We start from the raw sequence: 16,696 nt of genomic DNA, 5'->3' as shown, positions 1-16,696 counted from the left end.
AAAAAGGAACTGGTGATATTAGTACTAGCAGTGCCCCACGGTGTAATCCGCGGTGAATAAGTCGTTGGGTTGCTTTGTAAGAACGCAAAGGACGCTGACGTTAATTGGTGTAAAAATACGATTGTTCCTGTAAACCACCCTTGGGATTTTGATGTTTTTTTCGGAATCAAAAGCAGCTTATGTCTCTCTCCGTCCTTTCATCCCTATGCTAAAACTAAAGCTGATTGCATGCTTAGATAGGATGTAAAGAAAAGACAAACAAACAAACAAACACTTTCGCATTTATAATATTAGTAAGGAATTATTTAATTATACGTATTCAATATTTTAACCGGCCATAGCCTTGTGGTTAGGACATCTTCCTCACTATTGGAGGGACTGGTTCGATATTGGAGGTTCGATACCCGGCACATATCATTATCTTTTCGTAATTATGTGCGGTCTAAGGAATTCAAAAGTACTGTAACGGTGACGGAAAAGATCGTGAGGAAACTTGCAAGTTCACCACTAAGTTCTCAAAGGCGTGTGAATTCCTCCAATTCGCACTTGGACAGCGTGTGGTGGCCTAAGCCCTTCTCATTCTGAGGGTAGACTCTTGCCCTTAAGTGGGCCGGGAATGAGTCATATCTGTCGGATCGGTTTGCTAACCGAAGGTTAAACCGATATTGATTTGTGGATTGGTTACTTTTTGTTTAACTTGTTTTATACGCGTTAATTTTGTCATTTGTTATTTATATGCAATTTGGTCACATCACATCTAGAGTCACCAATTGTCAATGGTTTTTTACGAGTTTGTAGATTGTAGGTACGTTCAATTAGTCAAAAGACATACTCAACTGATTTATTTCACCGATCATTCATCTTTTGCGGTGTTAAAGAAGTTTTTTATTCACTTTCATTGTTCTAGTGCGTAGATACTTATATAATATAATTTCCTTGGACATTTATTTGAATTGCCGTTCATTAGTGTGTTTGAAAAGATTTTTCTCGGTGCCTTAGATCGGCACAATTGGTTCTACCTTTTAAAATAAATGATCGATCATTAACCACGTACTGGAATTTAAATTAATATCCACAGCAGTTCATTGTTATTTTAATAAATAAAGCATGATGTCAATAACATGCTTTACCTCGAATGTTGTTGCTTAATCTTAATTAATGTTTGGTTAAAAAAAATTAAGTTGGTGCTGGCATACACAAGCCTTAAATACTAATGAGATTGGAATTATAATTATTAGGAAAACTATTAACTTTATATTTGATCACAGATTAGTATTGCCATTCGAAATTTAAAAATCTATTTAAACCACCGCAGTATGCAATCTTGGACCCCATTTAAAGTTCCACAGTGCACATTAGTATGCACAAAAAAGAGGTTTACATTAAAGTTACATATACATCTTGTAGAGTAGAATTGACTTATTTTTCTTGTATAGAATCTTTCGGATCAGAAGAGACGACGCAGCTCCTATGCGCTACCACTTGATAAACTCGATGCCCGCAAGAAGTCATCGGGCGCGGCATTGGATATGCGAGAAGTAGAATATTTGGCAACCAGTGCAGCAATAGGATCACAAGAAGAACTTAAACGTGGTCACAATGATTCCATTATGAAACGTATTCCCGGAGATGCAGAAGCAACTACAGTACTTGTTGGAGCTGTTGGCTTTCTGGAACAACCGACAATTGCATTCGTGCGTCTTGCACAGGGCATTTTAATGCCTTCAATTACGGAAATTCCCATTCCCGTTCGTTTCATGTTCATTCTTCTCGGACCCCCGAAGGCAGACCTCGATTACCATGAGGTTGGTCGCTCTATCTCTACACTTATGTCAAATCCTGCATTCCATTCCATCGCGTACAAAACGGATGGCCGACGTGATTTATTATCTGCAATCAATGAGTTCTTAGATGACTCTATTGTATTGCCTCCTGGTGACTGGGAACGCCAGGCTTTATTGCCATTCGAAGAATTAAGAGCTAAAAGTGAAATGATTAGAAAACGGAAACGAGATGCTCTTCAACGTAAGCGAGAAGCCGATACTATAACTCCTCCTTCAGATGAAAAAAAGGCTCTTTTGGCCGCAGAGACTGGAGGATTTCCAGAAAAGGAGCCTGATGATCCTCTATCAAAAACTGGTCGTCTTTTTGGAGGCAAGTCCGGACTTTATTTTGACTTATTTCAAAAACTCACAGTTTGAGTGTATACTTAAGTGTATAATTAAATGTTGCTTTACTGTTTTAGGGGTTATCCGGGATATGAAACGACGTTATCCCTACTACTTGTCCGATTTCCGAGATGCCTTAAATGGACAGTGCGCAGCAGCAACCATTTTCATGTATTTTGCGGCTCTCTCATCTGCTATTACCTTTGGTGGCTTATTGGCTGAAAAAACGAACAAACAAATTGGAATATCCGAGACATTGGTAAGTATTAAATTTGTTTGTATAATGTTAGTCTCCACAATCATCGAATAGGCTCCGAAAAGTAAAGCGTAATTTTAATTTTAGGTCTTCTCTTGCGTGGGTCACGTATTTTTCGCTCTAGTTGCCGGCCAACCTATGATGATTACGGGTGCCACCGGACCTTTACTTCTTCTTGATGAATCGTTATTTGTTTTCTGTCGATCATACGGGTTCGACTTTTTGGCTGCCAGGATGTATTGCGGAATATGGATGATTGTTATTGCTCTATGCGTTGCTTCTATTGAAGGCAGTGTTGCCGTTAAGAAAATAACAAGGTTAGTAGTTTAAAAAATCAACTTTTGTAAATTTATGATTGGAGTTTAAAAACCATAAATATTTTTAATGTTTATTTCCTTATTAGATTCACGGAGGATATCTTCGCATTTCTGATATCTTTGATCTTCATATCGGAACCTATCACTAACATTATCAACGTCTACCGTACCCATCCACTGGGCTATGATTATTGCCAGAATATTACTACTGGTATCAACACAATTAATGATACGGATGTATCGAATATGACAATCACAGGTAACGACTTCTTTTTAAATTTCAAAGCAGTGTTTCTCTTTAAGATTTGCTCAATTTAAAATTTTAACTGTAACGTCGACATCGATCGTTATATACCAGTTGTATGTATAATTGAATATGATAATATTATTAGGTAACGCTACAATGCCTGTCCCACCGATCGCACCACCTCACATTATGCCACAACCGAACACAGCACTTTTTTCCACAATGCTGACGCTATCCACCTTCATCCTTGCCTACTACTTACGTATATTCCGAAACGGAAAGTTTCTTGGGCGAAGTGTAAGTTTCTTCTTTTATATTGACGTATTTTATAATTTTATTCTAAATTAAATTGGTGTGTTGATGTAAAATGAATGTGATGGAGATGTACCTAAACTAGCAGACCTAAATGTAGTGCTGTTCTTTTCACATTGTAACCCTTTGAAATGGATAACAATATATTTCAATTTGATTAGACTTATCAATTTATTTTAGTTTTGAAATTTATGAACAACAGAATTGGCACCAGTTTATCCGTTGAAAGCGAAGTGATGATTAATAGGGAATTTTATACTGCCTGGACCATATAAATAACGAAAAGGATAGTCCGACAAATTTATAAAAAAAAGAGCGTCATTAGCTCTTGTATAGTGGTTTTAATAGCAATATTCATAATGCAAACACAATGCGATTATTGGTAAAGTTAATTATTTCCCGATATTTCCTTGTATATCTCGCATCCAATTTTTTATGTATCATGCAAGATAGCCTCTTTAAATAATTTCTAAAGTATACCTATAATCTATTTAATTGTTTACTTAATATTTTTTCAGGCTCGACGAGCACTCGGTGATTTCGGTGTACCCATTGCAATTGTCCTCATGGTAGGGGTGTCTAGTCTGGTGCCAGTTTGGACGGAGAACTTGCAAGTTCCAGACGGTCTAAACCCGACATCAGAACGTTCTTGGCTGGTGCCCTTGAATCCCGGCTTAGAGACGATACCAATGTGGGCGGCCTTTGCCATGGCATTGCCAGCATTCATGGTTTACATCATCGTCTTTATGGAGACTCATATCGCAGAGTAAGACTTTTTACAGAATTGTGCTCCCGAAAGGTTAAATAATATATTAGGACAAAAATCAAAACAAATATAGCTTGGAGATTTTAAAAGTCCATCAGTTATTTTTAACCTTTCTTCGAATAAGATTAAATTCTTAAAAATAGATAATTGGAACATGATGTTTCATTTTCAATAGGTATTCTAATAGTTTTTACTTAGAAGCGTTGCGAGGTTAGCGAATTTATTTTTGCTTTGCGAAATATAATGCGAAGTTACGAACAAGCTACGCTTACTTTAGGGCTAGGTGGCGATTTGTTCTCGTGTTATACATATAAAAAAAGAGTTCTAAAATTTAAAAATAGAGGCTAATGTGTTTATTTATAGGCTCATCATTGACAAGCCTGAACGACGGTTGAAGAAAGGCAGCGGATTCCACATGGATATCGTGGTGATGTCGCTAGTGAATTCGGTGTGTGGAATGTTCGGTGCGCCATGGCAATGCGTGGCTACGGTACGATCGGTCAGCCATGTCTCTGCATTAACCGTCATGTCCACTAATCACGCGCCTGGTGACAAACCTCACATCGTCGAAGTTAAAGGTGATCTTATTGTCATCTTATTTTAAATGCTTTGTAAGGCAGAACAAGAAAAAGGCATTGACGGCCTAGTCGATTTAAGTTATAGTTAACTAAACGATTGCGTTGGTACGTTTCGAATTTGTCTTTTACATCTCCCATTCTATTAGGACAAGCATATATTTCATATTATAGCCGATAATAAACCCTCAAAGCCTTATGGGCAGAGCTGTGACACTTGATGGGACATTTTTGACATATATGTGAATAGGCCTGTGTTCGGTAGTGGGAGATAAATGAGGCAAATGATGATTTAAATCTCTTCTGATAAGGTTATTAAACGAAAATTCCGGCTATTTCAACCGTACTGACATCGCGATTGAGGCTAAATATTAACGTACGTTTTGTCTTGCAAATCAAAATAAAGTCACCCAGTTTTATGGAAATATTATTAACACAATATAATATTCTTTAATGATTTTTTTTTATCTTACAGAACAACGCTTGACTGGTCTCCTTGTCGCTCTTCTTGTGGGAATTTCTGTATTGGCATCAGGTTGGTTGAGGTTGGTGCCGATGGCCGTGCTGTTTGGTGTTTTCCTTTACATGGGTATCTCCGCTCTCGGCGGTATACAATTCTGGGACCGATTCATATTACTACTGAAACCTGTTAAGCATCACCCGCAGGTGCCATATGTCCGAAGGGTAAGTTAATCACTTATTTTATGTATTAATTTGATTTAAAATGCATTTATTTCAAGTAGGCTTAATTGATAATCACTTTTAAAACATTAAATGTCTGTTACTAGTGCCTCCAACGCAATTCAGATTCTACCAAGAAGTAGCCGACAAGAAACTCAGTAGTCGCTTTGTTCCAACATAAACAATTTACTTTTTAACACAAATTTTTCTCTTGCGAGAGATGAAAGTGGAGCCGGTTGCTTCCAAGCAGGTTGCTTGGAAGCATCCGGCTTGCTTCATTAATAACTTCACCAAATTTTAATACTTATTATTAGTTTGAATGAAATAAAGTGTCTGGACTCTGTTCATTGAGGCAATGCATTTTCTCTTCTTCTTGCTACATTCTTTTTATTTTTTTGTACATTTTTTCTTTTTAGGTTCCAACTATGAAGATGCATCTCTTCACATTGATCCAATTTGCTGGAATCTGCCTACTCTACGGTGTCAAATCTTCACGATTTTCGCTGGCTCTTCCATTCTTTTTGGTGCTCATGGTGCCCCTACGAATGGTTTTGGTGTACGTTTTCACACCATTGCAATTGCGAGCGGTATGTATACATAAATATTATATCTTACAATAGGTAGTATAAATTGAGAAGGTCCGCAAATAATCAGAGGGCCCAGTTAGTTTTCAAACTTCCTTTATATTTAATGAATTAAGTCTATTTCAATGTGGGTAGGTACCATGTAATCTGCTACATTTGCATTATTTTCAAATACAAATTTTAAACATAGCGAATGAAGATCTATCTTATGTAATATTTATTTATAAGTATTTCGCTAAGAACATTAGCAAATTGACGGAAGCGTATAATGAAGACTGATTATGCAACGGCTGAACGTTGTAAAATAAAATGTGTGCTATAAATAAATCGAACACACTTTGGTGTACAATAGTTGCTTATAATATTTTCTTTTTGTCAGTTGGACGGTGCCCAAAAAGACATTGACAAAGATGACGAACCAGATTTCTATGAAGAAGCGCCGCTACCCTGATAGGATCAACCTAATCGCTATGAACTCCCTGTGTATCCCTCGAGAGTTTATACGATTTAAATCTCCTACTTCTTACAGAACTGTACGTTTAAACGGTGAATTAATGAAAGTGCCATGTAACTAACTGAAACTGTTGCCTAAATGGTTTTTCAAACGGCTGGTAGACGTGTTTCGTATATTTCTTGGATAATGAATTGGAGGATTTGAAAATATTTCTTGCAGTTATATTAAAAAGAATAAAAACTAAATACTATAGGTACTCATTGTACATTTAACATACTGTGGCATATAATACTTTAGGAATCTGTAATATGTTGCGTTATGTACTATGGTGTTAAATTGCTTGTATGATGATCAAAACTAAATTGACGGGTAAAAAAAGTGGTCCGTTTCGCAAGTTATATGAAGCGGTGTATTAAGCGGTAGTGCGGCCGATTGGCGCAGATTGCAGCAACTCTGCTTTCTGAGCCCAGGGCCGTGGGTTCGATTCCCACAACTGGAAAATGTTTGTGTGATGAGCATGAATGTTTGTCAGTGTCTGCGTGTTTATATGTATTTATGTATATTATTCATAAAAATATTCATCAGTCGTCTTAGTACCCATAACACAAGCTACGCTTACTTTGGGGCTAGATGGCGGTGTGTGTATTGTCGTAGTATATTTATTTTATTATTATAAAAAGGATGTTCCCAAGGACCTACTTTAGAGCTGTCGATTCGGTATGGAGATTTTTCCACACGCAAATTAGCACCAATATTTCTTAATGGATTATAGTATTATTGAACTATAGTATTAAGAGAAAACGATGTTGAAGTCGAAAGTAATATAGATAAGTATACTTATGCAATACTTACAATATGCTTTTTGGTCTATTTAAACTGAAAAAAAAGGTCTCGCACCTCTATTTATATATAATTAATTAACTGATTTGATTCAAGTTTTCACCGATACTTTATACACAAATACAATTTATGAAAACCCGTGCGAAGCTCCTTCATTATTAAAGTGCTATAACTGACTTTTTGTAATTCTTAATTGACTATTCTATAAAATATACCAGTAGTATTAATGAATAATTTATAAGCAAAATAGGTTTATTTATCTTAGATGTATTCTACTTTACCTAGAACCGATGTTCGGAGGTAACGGCTTCCATTGACCGAAATGGCCTTCGCATTATTCGATTAATATTAAATACCTTATTATTATTAAAATTTATAAGGAACATGGAATACGACATAAAATCCGGCAGTAATGTACGTTAGCTTTTTAATAACTTTTTTTCTATTTAGACAGAAACTGTAATAAAAACCGTGACGCAATGGGTATATGAGATGCCACAATTTATTTTGGACCGTCATCCCCTTTGCTAAAACTAAAAAAGAATTCAAAATATTGCAGAACAAAAGTTGTTTATTGATGTGGTTTGTTTGAATATTCTTTGATGCACTCAATTTGTAAACTATGCACCTAGGTAGCATTTTTATCTGAGCAATACTACCTATACCATATCGACACTAAAAACTTGAAGTTCGTCTGCTTAAATAGTAACAGGCCATTTTGGTAACGATGTGAAAGTAACGCAATCTAATATTTTCTATAATCACATTTGTTTAAATTGATTATAATAATAAGGCATTTGAAGGTGTACAGTAGGTACGTGCTGATTCTTTAAAGTAGCCGACGAAAGAGCAAACAAATATAATATGCGAAATAAAGGCATAATGTTACAGTTAACAGCCGACTGTAGTTAAAATGCGTTTTTCCTAGTTAAAATTAGTTTGTAATTAGAATTTATTGCTATGTATAGTTTAAATTTTAGATAAAACTAGCCCTAACTTTGAACCTTAGTATAGGTTATATAGGTCCGAACCCAACCTAAGGTTCAAAGCAGGAACTGTAACCTAACATAAACTAAGTATTTAAACATAACCTACCTATCTAATATTTATTTTGAAGTAGCGGATAATTATATTCTTAACAAAGGCTTCGATAAAAATAGTCTTACCGAGAGAAAACGGGTTTACTTAAAAAACTGGTTATTACTGTAACATTTATGTATAGGCACCTACGATGTATTCCGTCTGAGGTTACCTGCTAAAAAAATAACGATAAATTCAGCTAAATGTTTGTATTATTTAATAAAATTTGATTCCACATAATAACTTATACCTTAATTTGTATAATCAATTAAATTATAAGTAAGTAGGTAAAGTTGATAACTTTATGATTTTCAACTTAAATTAACAGGTTTTTATGATCCGTATCCATGTAGATTGTAGATAAATAAGTATGTGATGTCAAGAATGACAAGAGCTGTGACAATATCAGTGGGAATGTGATAAAAACAATATAATTATTTATTAGCATTAAATAATATAAGAAGGCCGGAGTTACAACGGACGACTTTTTCTTTACAAAAAGTATTATTTTAATATACCTACTTAATGTCTATCACATCCTGTCTTTTTGAAAATTTAATAAGTACTTATTTTTGAACAAAAATAAAAATATACGTCGCAATAATGTACCTACGTTAAAAAGATTATATTTTAATTAATCTCTATTGTCTACATAATTTAAAGTTAATATTAATATTCAGTAACTTTTACCTATCTTCTGATAGATCTCACTTTACGAGTACGTATGTACCTATCTATCAGAAACAGATATATTTTTAAGTAGGTACAGAGGTACACATAGCGGAACCTACATAGCGGAAGCCATTTCGTCGAAATTAAATTCGTCCCCGTCTTAAGTATACATTTATTAGTAGGTAAAATAATTATCAAATATTTAACGAGTCCAGAAGGTTTTCAATTGATTAACCTAATTTATTGATAAAAAAAATATTTTATTTGTATTTACGTATTAAAACATACATTATTTATTAACACGTGTTGAATATTAATAGCTTCTAATATTTTTATAATATTATGTTAAAATAATAAATTCTAATTTTAAAGACCGTTTATTAATTTTTAATTAATATACGGTAAAAATTAACACGGTTCCTTTGGGACGAGTTTTAATCCTAGGTAATATTTAAGGCTAAAATTCACGTACTTATAGTTGATAGTTACTTAAGTGGGTAATTAATTACTTATACTTCAATCATTATTTAGTCTTAGTTTTGCAAAATAATATCTATCGTATTCAGGAAGGTACAATAACGGGTATTGCCAAACTATTCATAACTGTTCTACAGATATTTTCTTTGATTCAAGTATATTTGAAAAAGATCTTTGCTTCCTAAAATTGATAAAATTTGCAAAAGTAAGTAATACATACAACAGTTAGTTAGTAATTGAAAACAGTTAAAATATAAAAGCTATCTTTATATAGTGGTGCGTTAGGTACCATTCCATTTGATTATGAAGTAGTTGTTATATAAAAGTTTTGGAGGCAATTAATTTATTGGCCAGTAATTTTGTAAGCTCTTAAGGCTATGCGCAAATAAACTACTGACCACAATCACCTTCGGCTGATTAAGTGAAAATATTATGTTCATACTTGCCACAGACGTGTGGCGTGTGGTATGAATGACGGCCATTCACTTTGCGGTTTCCACCCGTCCCATGGCCAATGCGTCAGTGTCTAGTATCAAGTCAGTGTCCGCGACACTTCACGGAGAAAGGCCACTCACAGATAAGAAAAGATCTCGAAGTTTATTGTAACTGTACGAATTGTTGCGGCCACCAACGAATTGTAATGGCCACCGCCTAACTCCGTTAGCGCGCACGAAATAGCTAGAATGCTGAAAAATCTAATCGAAGCCTAACAGGCTCTCTTAATTGTTAAAGGCCATTTTTTGGCATTAGTTATGTGAAAATTCTGAACAATTAAGATTTCTTACTATTCTGGGGTTGAAATAGAAAAATCAGGTAATTAAAGTTAAGATTTACTATTATGCCAAAGCGTAGGTGCCAAAGAACACTAGGTGTTTTTAGAATAGAAATGATTTGAAAATGAAGAAGGAATTGGCCGTGCGTGGTTTACATAGGTATATACAAATAACTCAGAATACGAGTTTAACGTATATTAAAAAAAATATAAATACGTACTTAAATAAATAAATGTATTCGAAGACAATGCTATTCACTTATTATTAGGTGACTTTTTTATAGTTACATCGCCAGCCCTTTGAGTCTTTCATCATAGTCCCCCGGCCCTAGTGACTGCATTTCAAAAAAAAATATTTGAGCACTTTTTTCTTATTTTAGACGAAACTGTGATGATGCCGCTACCGCAACTACCAATAGGGTGTCTCTTAGACACCGAAGCTGTAATTATTTTGTATCATATATCTCATTGAAATTTTCTTATTATAGGAAACATTGGGTCGACGTTGTAATTAGGAATAAAGTCACCATGTAGGTTTAGGTATAATACTAAATACCCTGATTCGAGATGTTCTTACTCTTGCTATCTACTTAGTACATGTTTATGTTATAGCTAGGTTATTTGCTTATCTGTTAAGATATATAATAAGCGCAAATTTGCAAAGTAAAGTCTTATCTTTGAAGCAAATTATGAGTAGGTAAACTTTGGACACTTTCTTGTACTAAGAAAAAAAAACCAACCTTAAGTATAATATTTTCGTTTCAATAATAAAGCATATCAATATATTAATTTGTAAATTAAATATCTATCTACCTATTTTTAAGCACAAACCAAAACCCTTTTTGCAACGATTTGAGGAAATTATGAGAATAATCTAACTACTTAGTTAAAAAAACAGAATTACAGAGCTATTTTAATCGTTTCCTATTGCTAATTTACAATATTTACTGAGAAATTATATTGAACGGTTATTTTTATATTCTATCTTAAAAATTGTTCCTTTAATACCCAGCGGATCAAAATAAATAGTGGAATAAAAATCGAATCATACTTATTAATTTATGGGTAATATAAAACATTAATTAATATAGGAACTAAAATGTATCCTTACATAATCCCCAAATGTATTATCTAGTAATAAGTATTGTTACCAACTTACCTTTCACTTACCTATCTACTTAAATAGTTATAGAATTTAAATTATCCTCTTGCAAATTTAAGTAGTACTTAAATCAGTGTTTTAAAATCTAAATGTACGTAGATTTAGGAATATCGGTGTTTAACTTAATAATAATATAATTTAAATGCTATTATTAAGTAACTTAAACCAATATATATATATTTTGTGTTTTATTAATTGTGTTGTACTGAATTCATTGATTATTAGTTCGTTACTTAAATAAATTAAACAACGTTTATGTAAAAAAGGCCTCACTTAACTATAGCTTTAAAATAAGCATAACAGTTACAGGCGTTTACGCATTATTTTTGAAAAAAATCCAACTTGTCTTCATGCACAAACAAGAACCTGAAGCTGAAATCTACGGAATGTACTTTGACTTTGCTTACTTATGAAAAGTTAAAACGGGAAAAAGTTATGCGTCTGCCATAATACAGTCTTTTTAAAAAGTAAAGTCTGAGAAATGTCAATATAAACTCTATAGAACTTAGGCTGATTGGGAGGACGGACCATTTTTTTTAAATGGCGTGCCTACTCTGGCAATGGTTATCTATATCGCTAACATTTTCGATTTAATAGACCTCTGCTAATGTCGGTCGAAATGACGTCAAAAATGTTAGTTTACAACATAGGTGAATTCTTCTTCAGGTTTCATCCTAAGACCGACTATGTTTATGAGTGCGTTAAGGGTTGAATATAAAGGCCTAGTAGGAACTTAGATATTTTCAGTAATAAATTATTATTATATGCACAGAATTAAGAACATACAGAAACCGTGTAAACGACTAATATTGAAGCATCAAAAACTAGTCTACTTTGTTAGTGTTTCTCGGACAGGTGGTTAGTCACTTCATTCCATTTAGCAATCGACAGTAATCATTTTACCCCTAAAATGCGAAACTTTTACCATAAAATGTGAAAATAAGGAAAATTTATGAGCTAGCAACATTCCGCGGGTGTAAATACAAGAGTGCGTGGGGCGTTCTCCACAGTGCACTGCATGCAATAATGGTTGAATAAGGGCTCTGTATGTTTTTAATTCTATGATTATATGTACCTTTTTAAATTATGTAAACTAAGTTATACTTGTAATTTATTATTATTCCATAATAAAAAAAGTTACTTTTCAGTAATCGGAAGAAAGGCAATGCGTGCAATATTTACCTACGTAAGTTAAATACATAAATATCGCCTACATTGCTTTTCTACATAAGTACTACATCAGTTAATGCGTATATGAAAGTCAGTTTGCAAAAGTACATACCTAGCTAATAAAAGTTATTAATTATTTTACTTCATCCAGTAGGGGTAGGTACATATCTAAGTACCTACCATTAATTATAAAAGCGCCTTACATTTAATATTCATATATTAACTTAAATTGTTGAATTAAAAACTAGTTAAGTATTTATTTATACTTACTTAATTAAGCGCATGTTCAAATTAGCCTCGGGTATCCAAGCAAAAGGAGCTCCGTCAATAAAAACTAAGTCTCCCCTATTTATATAGAAGCTTAAAAGGCACTTTTGATGTACCTATCTAATATTAGCGTTTGGTGTCAATACTGTCACACAAGTTAAACTACACCTAAAATTTCTGACGCAAGCTTCCTGGAAATCGGTGCAAACTCTGTTGTACATAAATGTCAAGATTACACTAAATATATAGGTTTTAACGTAGGTAACGTAGTGCTACATAAAACAGATCAAAAGGAACCGACGTTAAGACCTGGCAATTTAGTTTAAGTTAGACATTTAGGTATTCAAATTCAAAGGTACATCAAATTTAGCACCGACGACTATTTAAAGTCTAATTTGAATTGACGTTAAAGATAATGGCGCCAATTCTTTTGTAATTATTTCTTTTGTTTAACACGACTAAAAGTAGTGATACCTGTCTATCCTGAAAAAGGAAAATCCATTTTTAGTTAATTATAAACCTGCTGTTGTACTACGTACAGAAAAAAGATGAGAAGATCTCTCGGAGATGTAAGATAAAAATTGACGTTGTAGCGTAGTGTTTGTTCTCTTGCTTTATTTAAAAAAAAAAAAGTGATAAAATGCTCCCCTGTAAAATTTTACATCTGTGAGATGTGTCATCATTGTCGCAAACAGGCGAAATGTACAACAGAATAGGCTCTAATAGGTACGGTCGTAGCTTTTAAATATTTATTATTTATTCGTATAATATAATATAATAAATATGTATTATTGTATTTTAAAGGGAGTAAGTGCACTATGGTTGAGCCTACATATCAAAGACCATGTGGCTGTTGCTATGTATATACATACTACATAGTAACCTAATTAGTATATCCCACTCATATTATTGAACCTATGCTATTAACTTTATGAGCACGTTCCCACATTCGAAGTTTGGGCCCTGTCTTTGTCTGCTGCAGCCTCAGATCAAAGCTGATATTGCCGAGAAAACTAGAACCTAGTCTTATAGTAACCACTTATACCGATTTAACAAACGTTTCGTTCCTAGACCACTCGAAATTTTGCCGGGCTCGACATCCGATAACAGGAACGGGGTATAAAGGCATAAACTACATCAAGAATTGAACCATATCTAAGTAATATAATTTTTATAAAATGATAATAACCATGACGCAACTTTAATTCGAACTACTTAAACGATTTTTAATCTACATTGCACTGCATTGAACATTAACCTGCATAAAAAATATTAAATTGCTCGCGGCATGGTTATCATTATTCAGCAAAACATAGGACTTGGAACTTACCTTTAAATATATAAGCTATTTGGTTTATTTTTTATTGTTGTTTTAATAAGCACTCTACAAGGGCTGCAGACATGATTTAGGAATTCTTGTAAATTTTTTGTTTCTTCTGTTAAAAAGTGTTAATTAATATTATAATATTGAAAGCAAATATTCGTGTTTCATTCAATTTAATATAATTATGTTAACAAAACAAACTTTTTAATATACCTTAGTTAAAATCTTTGCTAAGAAACTGAGGACAGACGAGTTTCTAGGAGTAGCATTCTTTCCAAATTATCCAGGTAAATATTTTAGTTTTTATTACCGTATTAGTAAACTGATTAGTAGGACTTAATTACTTGCCTGTTATTGAAATAGTTACTACTATACCTAACTTAAATATTAATTTAAAACTACCTCCTTTTCCCTTTCTCTTTTTCGCCAGAAATTCAAAACAACGCCGGGAATCGTTCATTTCCGTTTTAATTTGATTGGTCACTTTGACGATTATATTCTGAGCACCGATTGGTCAAGTAAGTTTGTATCATGTTTACACCATTAAGATTGAGCACCATAGAGTAGAGTGCAGTAGAGCTATGTATTTATAGATCTATGGTTTAGACTTCTTTGGTTGAGTTTAAGGTATGGAGTGTAGAGGTAAGGAGAGTCATCTTATATGGGAGAAAAGTTGAAAAAGTGTCCAGTTGTTGCGCTAAATAACAGTTCAAAAATCCTCCACAATGGCGCTGGTGGATGCATAAGGTATGGTATGAGTGTAGCAATTATAGCAATTGTAGATGAATTGAAGTATGCCGAGTTAAAAAATTTAATGTCATTATCGACTAAAGTAGATAAAGTAGTTAATTATTGAGAATTTCAACAACTTACGTTGTACAAAATATTGTGGTAAATATAACCTTACAGATTTATTATAACCAAACGTGCGTTTAGAGTGATTTTATTTCGTAAACAGTAAATAGTACGGTTATTGATATATAAACATTTAATTTTATGAAAAAGTGAGTGAATAACAGAACAGTTATGGGTAAAATTTGTGTTGTGAAAAGTTGTCCAAGTGGACGTAAACCCCAAAACAAAAAAAAATAGTTCACCTCAGCCTCTTTCGTATTTCCAACCAACAGTATGTAAATCAAAATTGTCAAATGTCTGCTAATTTTAGTGTCGTGAAAAACTTACATTATGGTAAACGAACGCATATTAATTATTTATTTATCTAATTTCACAGACACGGGCAAGATTACAAAATTGGAAAATTTCGCTGGGTATTGAATTAAAAGCTACTGATAACATCTGTCATCTCCATTTTAAAGAGGAGCAAATAAAAATGTACGAGAAACTGTACATAAAAGAAGAGCTCGTAATTATGCCTATAGGAAAAAAAATACTAAAAGAAGAAGCTTTACCAACGATCCAGCATCAGTTTATTCCGGTATTTGAACATGAGTTTTTAACAAGTACTGTAGATGAACTGAAAATACCAAGCTTACATTCGAATAACAATGGAGACGAAGAGCTATTTCTAGTGCAAGAAAATAACATCGAGCCCCAGACAATATTAGTAAATGATGTTCCTGATAATCTAATAGATGATGGTGTTCAAAGGGAGCAAGACTTGATAGAACCACCTTTCAGTCAACACGCCTGTAAGGATTCAAAGAATCTACAAGAAATCGAAGCTCCAAAATTGCCACCGTTTTGGTTGTATATACCCGAGCCCAATGGATTTGTATTTATGCGAATGGATCCAACAACTCAGCAGATCAAAATTCGGTTACGCTTAAACAAGGATACATCTATTACTGTATGTATCAATGAATGTCCGAGCAGATACATCTATTTTTTTTTAACAATCATTGAAAAAATTAATTCATTAAGCGTATTTCAAGTAGTCATAATCAGTGGAAAGATGGCCTTTATGTGTTGGTACTCAGATTGACAGTATAAAGTAAGGATTGCTTGTTTCTGCTTAAGTGATTCATACAAGAAAAGGATTCATACTAATTGAATTAATATAATTACATTAATTTTCAGGTATTCAAAACTTTGTAAAAATGTGATTGTTGGTGATGACACTTATAAAAGGAACCAAGCTAATCCAAGATGTAAACCTTATCGAATATTACGGAATCGATTGCAGAGTCGAAAGTCGACTTCAATTAATTTGGAAACAACAATTGCTAAAAATACGTGCCTCAAATCTAGTTAGGCAATGCAAACATTAAAAAAAAATGGTAAGTTTTATAAAATACAATTGTTTGTGACTTGGAGCAGCATTTCATTTCATTTTCGATTTTATGTTTTTTGGACAGTATTTAATAAGACTCAAGATCAAATAATTTTATATACCTCCCGATATTTTTGTTTCATCAAGGGTGGTTTGTACATATAAATTTGTACATATATTTGTACATAATATTTAATAATTTCTTTGATTTCGGAAAAATAAGAATTGTATATTAAATTAAATAACTTCTGTCATTCAAATTATAACATAATACAGAACTACATAAAATTTTTTAATCTTTTATTTATAAAATGATAATAAAATTCTCTTTCTTTACTTACA

General features: G+C 33.2%; 1 protein-coding gene and 1 long non-coding RNA gene across 4 annotated transcripts in view; both read left to right on the top strand.

Annotated features, from left to right (window-relative positions):
• The window catches only part of LOC120636522 (anion exchange protein 3), a 93,974-nt gene extending 87,156 nt beyond the window's left edge, over positions 1-6,818 (top strand). For all 3 annotated transcript variants that reach the window (XM_039908035.1, XM_039908034.1, XM_039908036.1), the window contains 10 exons: positions 1,437-2,154; positions 2,246-2,427; positions 2,512-2,741; positions 2,828-3,000; positions 3,134-3,285; positions 3,819-4,066; positions 4,430-4,644; positions 5,117-5,325; positions 5,739-5,909; positions 6,286-6,818. In XM_039908035.1, coding sequence (XP_039763969.1) covers positions 1,437-2,154; positions 2,246-2,427; positions 2,512-2,741; positions 2,828-3,000; positions 3,134-3,285; positions 3,819-4,066; positions 4,430-4,644; positions 5,117-5,325; positions 5,739-5,909; positions 6,286-6,357 — 2,370 coding nt within the window. In that variant the 3' untranslated portion in view covers positions 6,358-6,818. The remainder of the gene's footprint in view (positions 1-1,436; positions 2,155-2,245; positions 2,428-2,511; positions 2,742-2,827; positions 3,001-3,133; positions 3,286-3,818; positions 4,067-4,429; positions 4,645-5,116; positions 5,326-5,738; positions 5,910-6,285) is intronic.
• An 8,255-nt stretch (positions 6,819-15,073) lies between these two features.
• On the top strand, positions 15,074-16,354 carry LOC120636290. The gene is made up of 3 exons (XR_005659363.1): positions 15,074-15,250; positions 15,356-16,075; positions 16,162-16,354. It is a non-coding gene; the product is annotated as an uncharacterized LOC120636290 (long non-coding RNA).
• The last annotated feature ends 342 nt before the right edge of the window (positions 16,355-16,696 follow it).

The sequence above is a fragment of the Pararge aegeria genome, chromosome Z (genome assembly GCF_905163445.1).
Source record: "Pararge aegeria chromosome Z, ilParAegt1.1, whole genome shotgun sequence".
Classification (NCBI taxonomy): domain Eukaryota; kingdom Metazoa; phylum Arthropoda; class Insecta; order Lepidoptera; family Nymphalidae; genus Pararge; species Pararge aegeria.
This window is presented reverse-complemented; position numbering and strand designations above follow the sequence as displayed.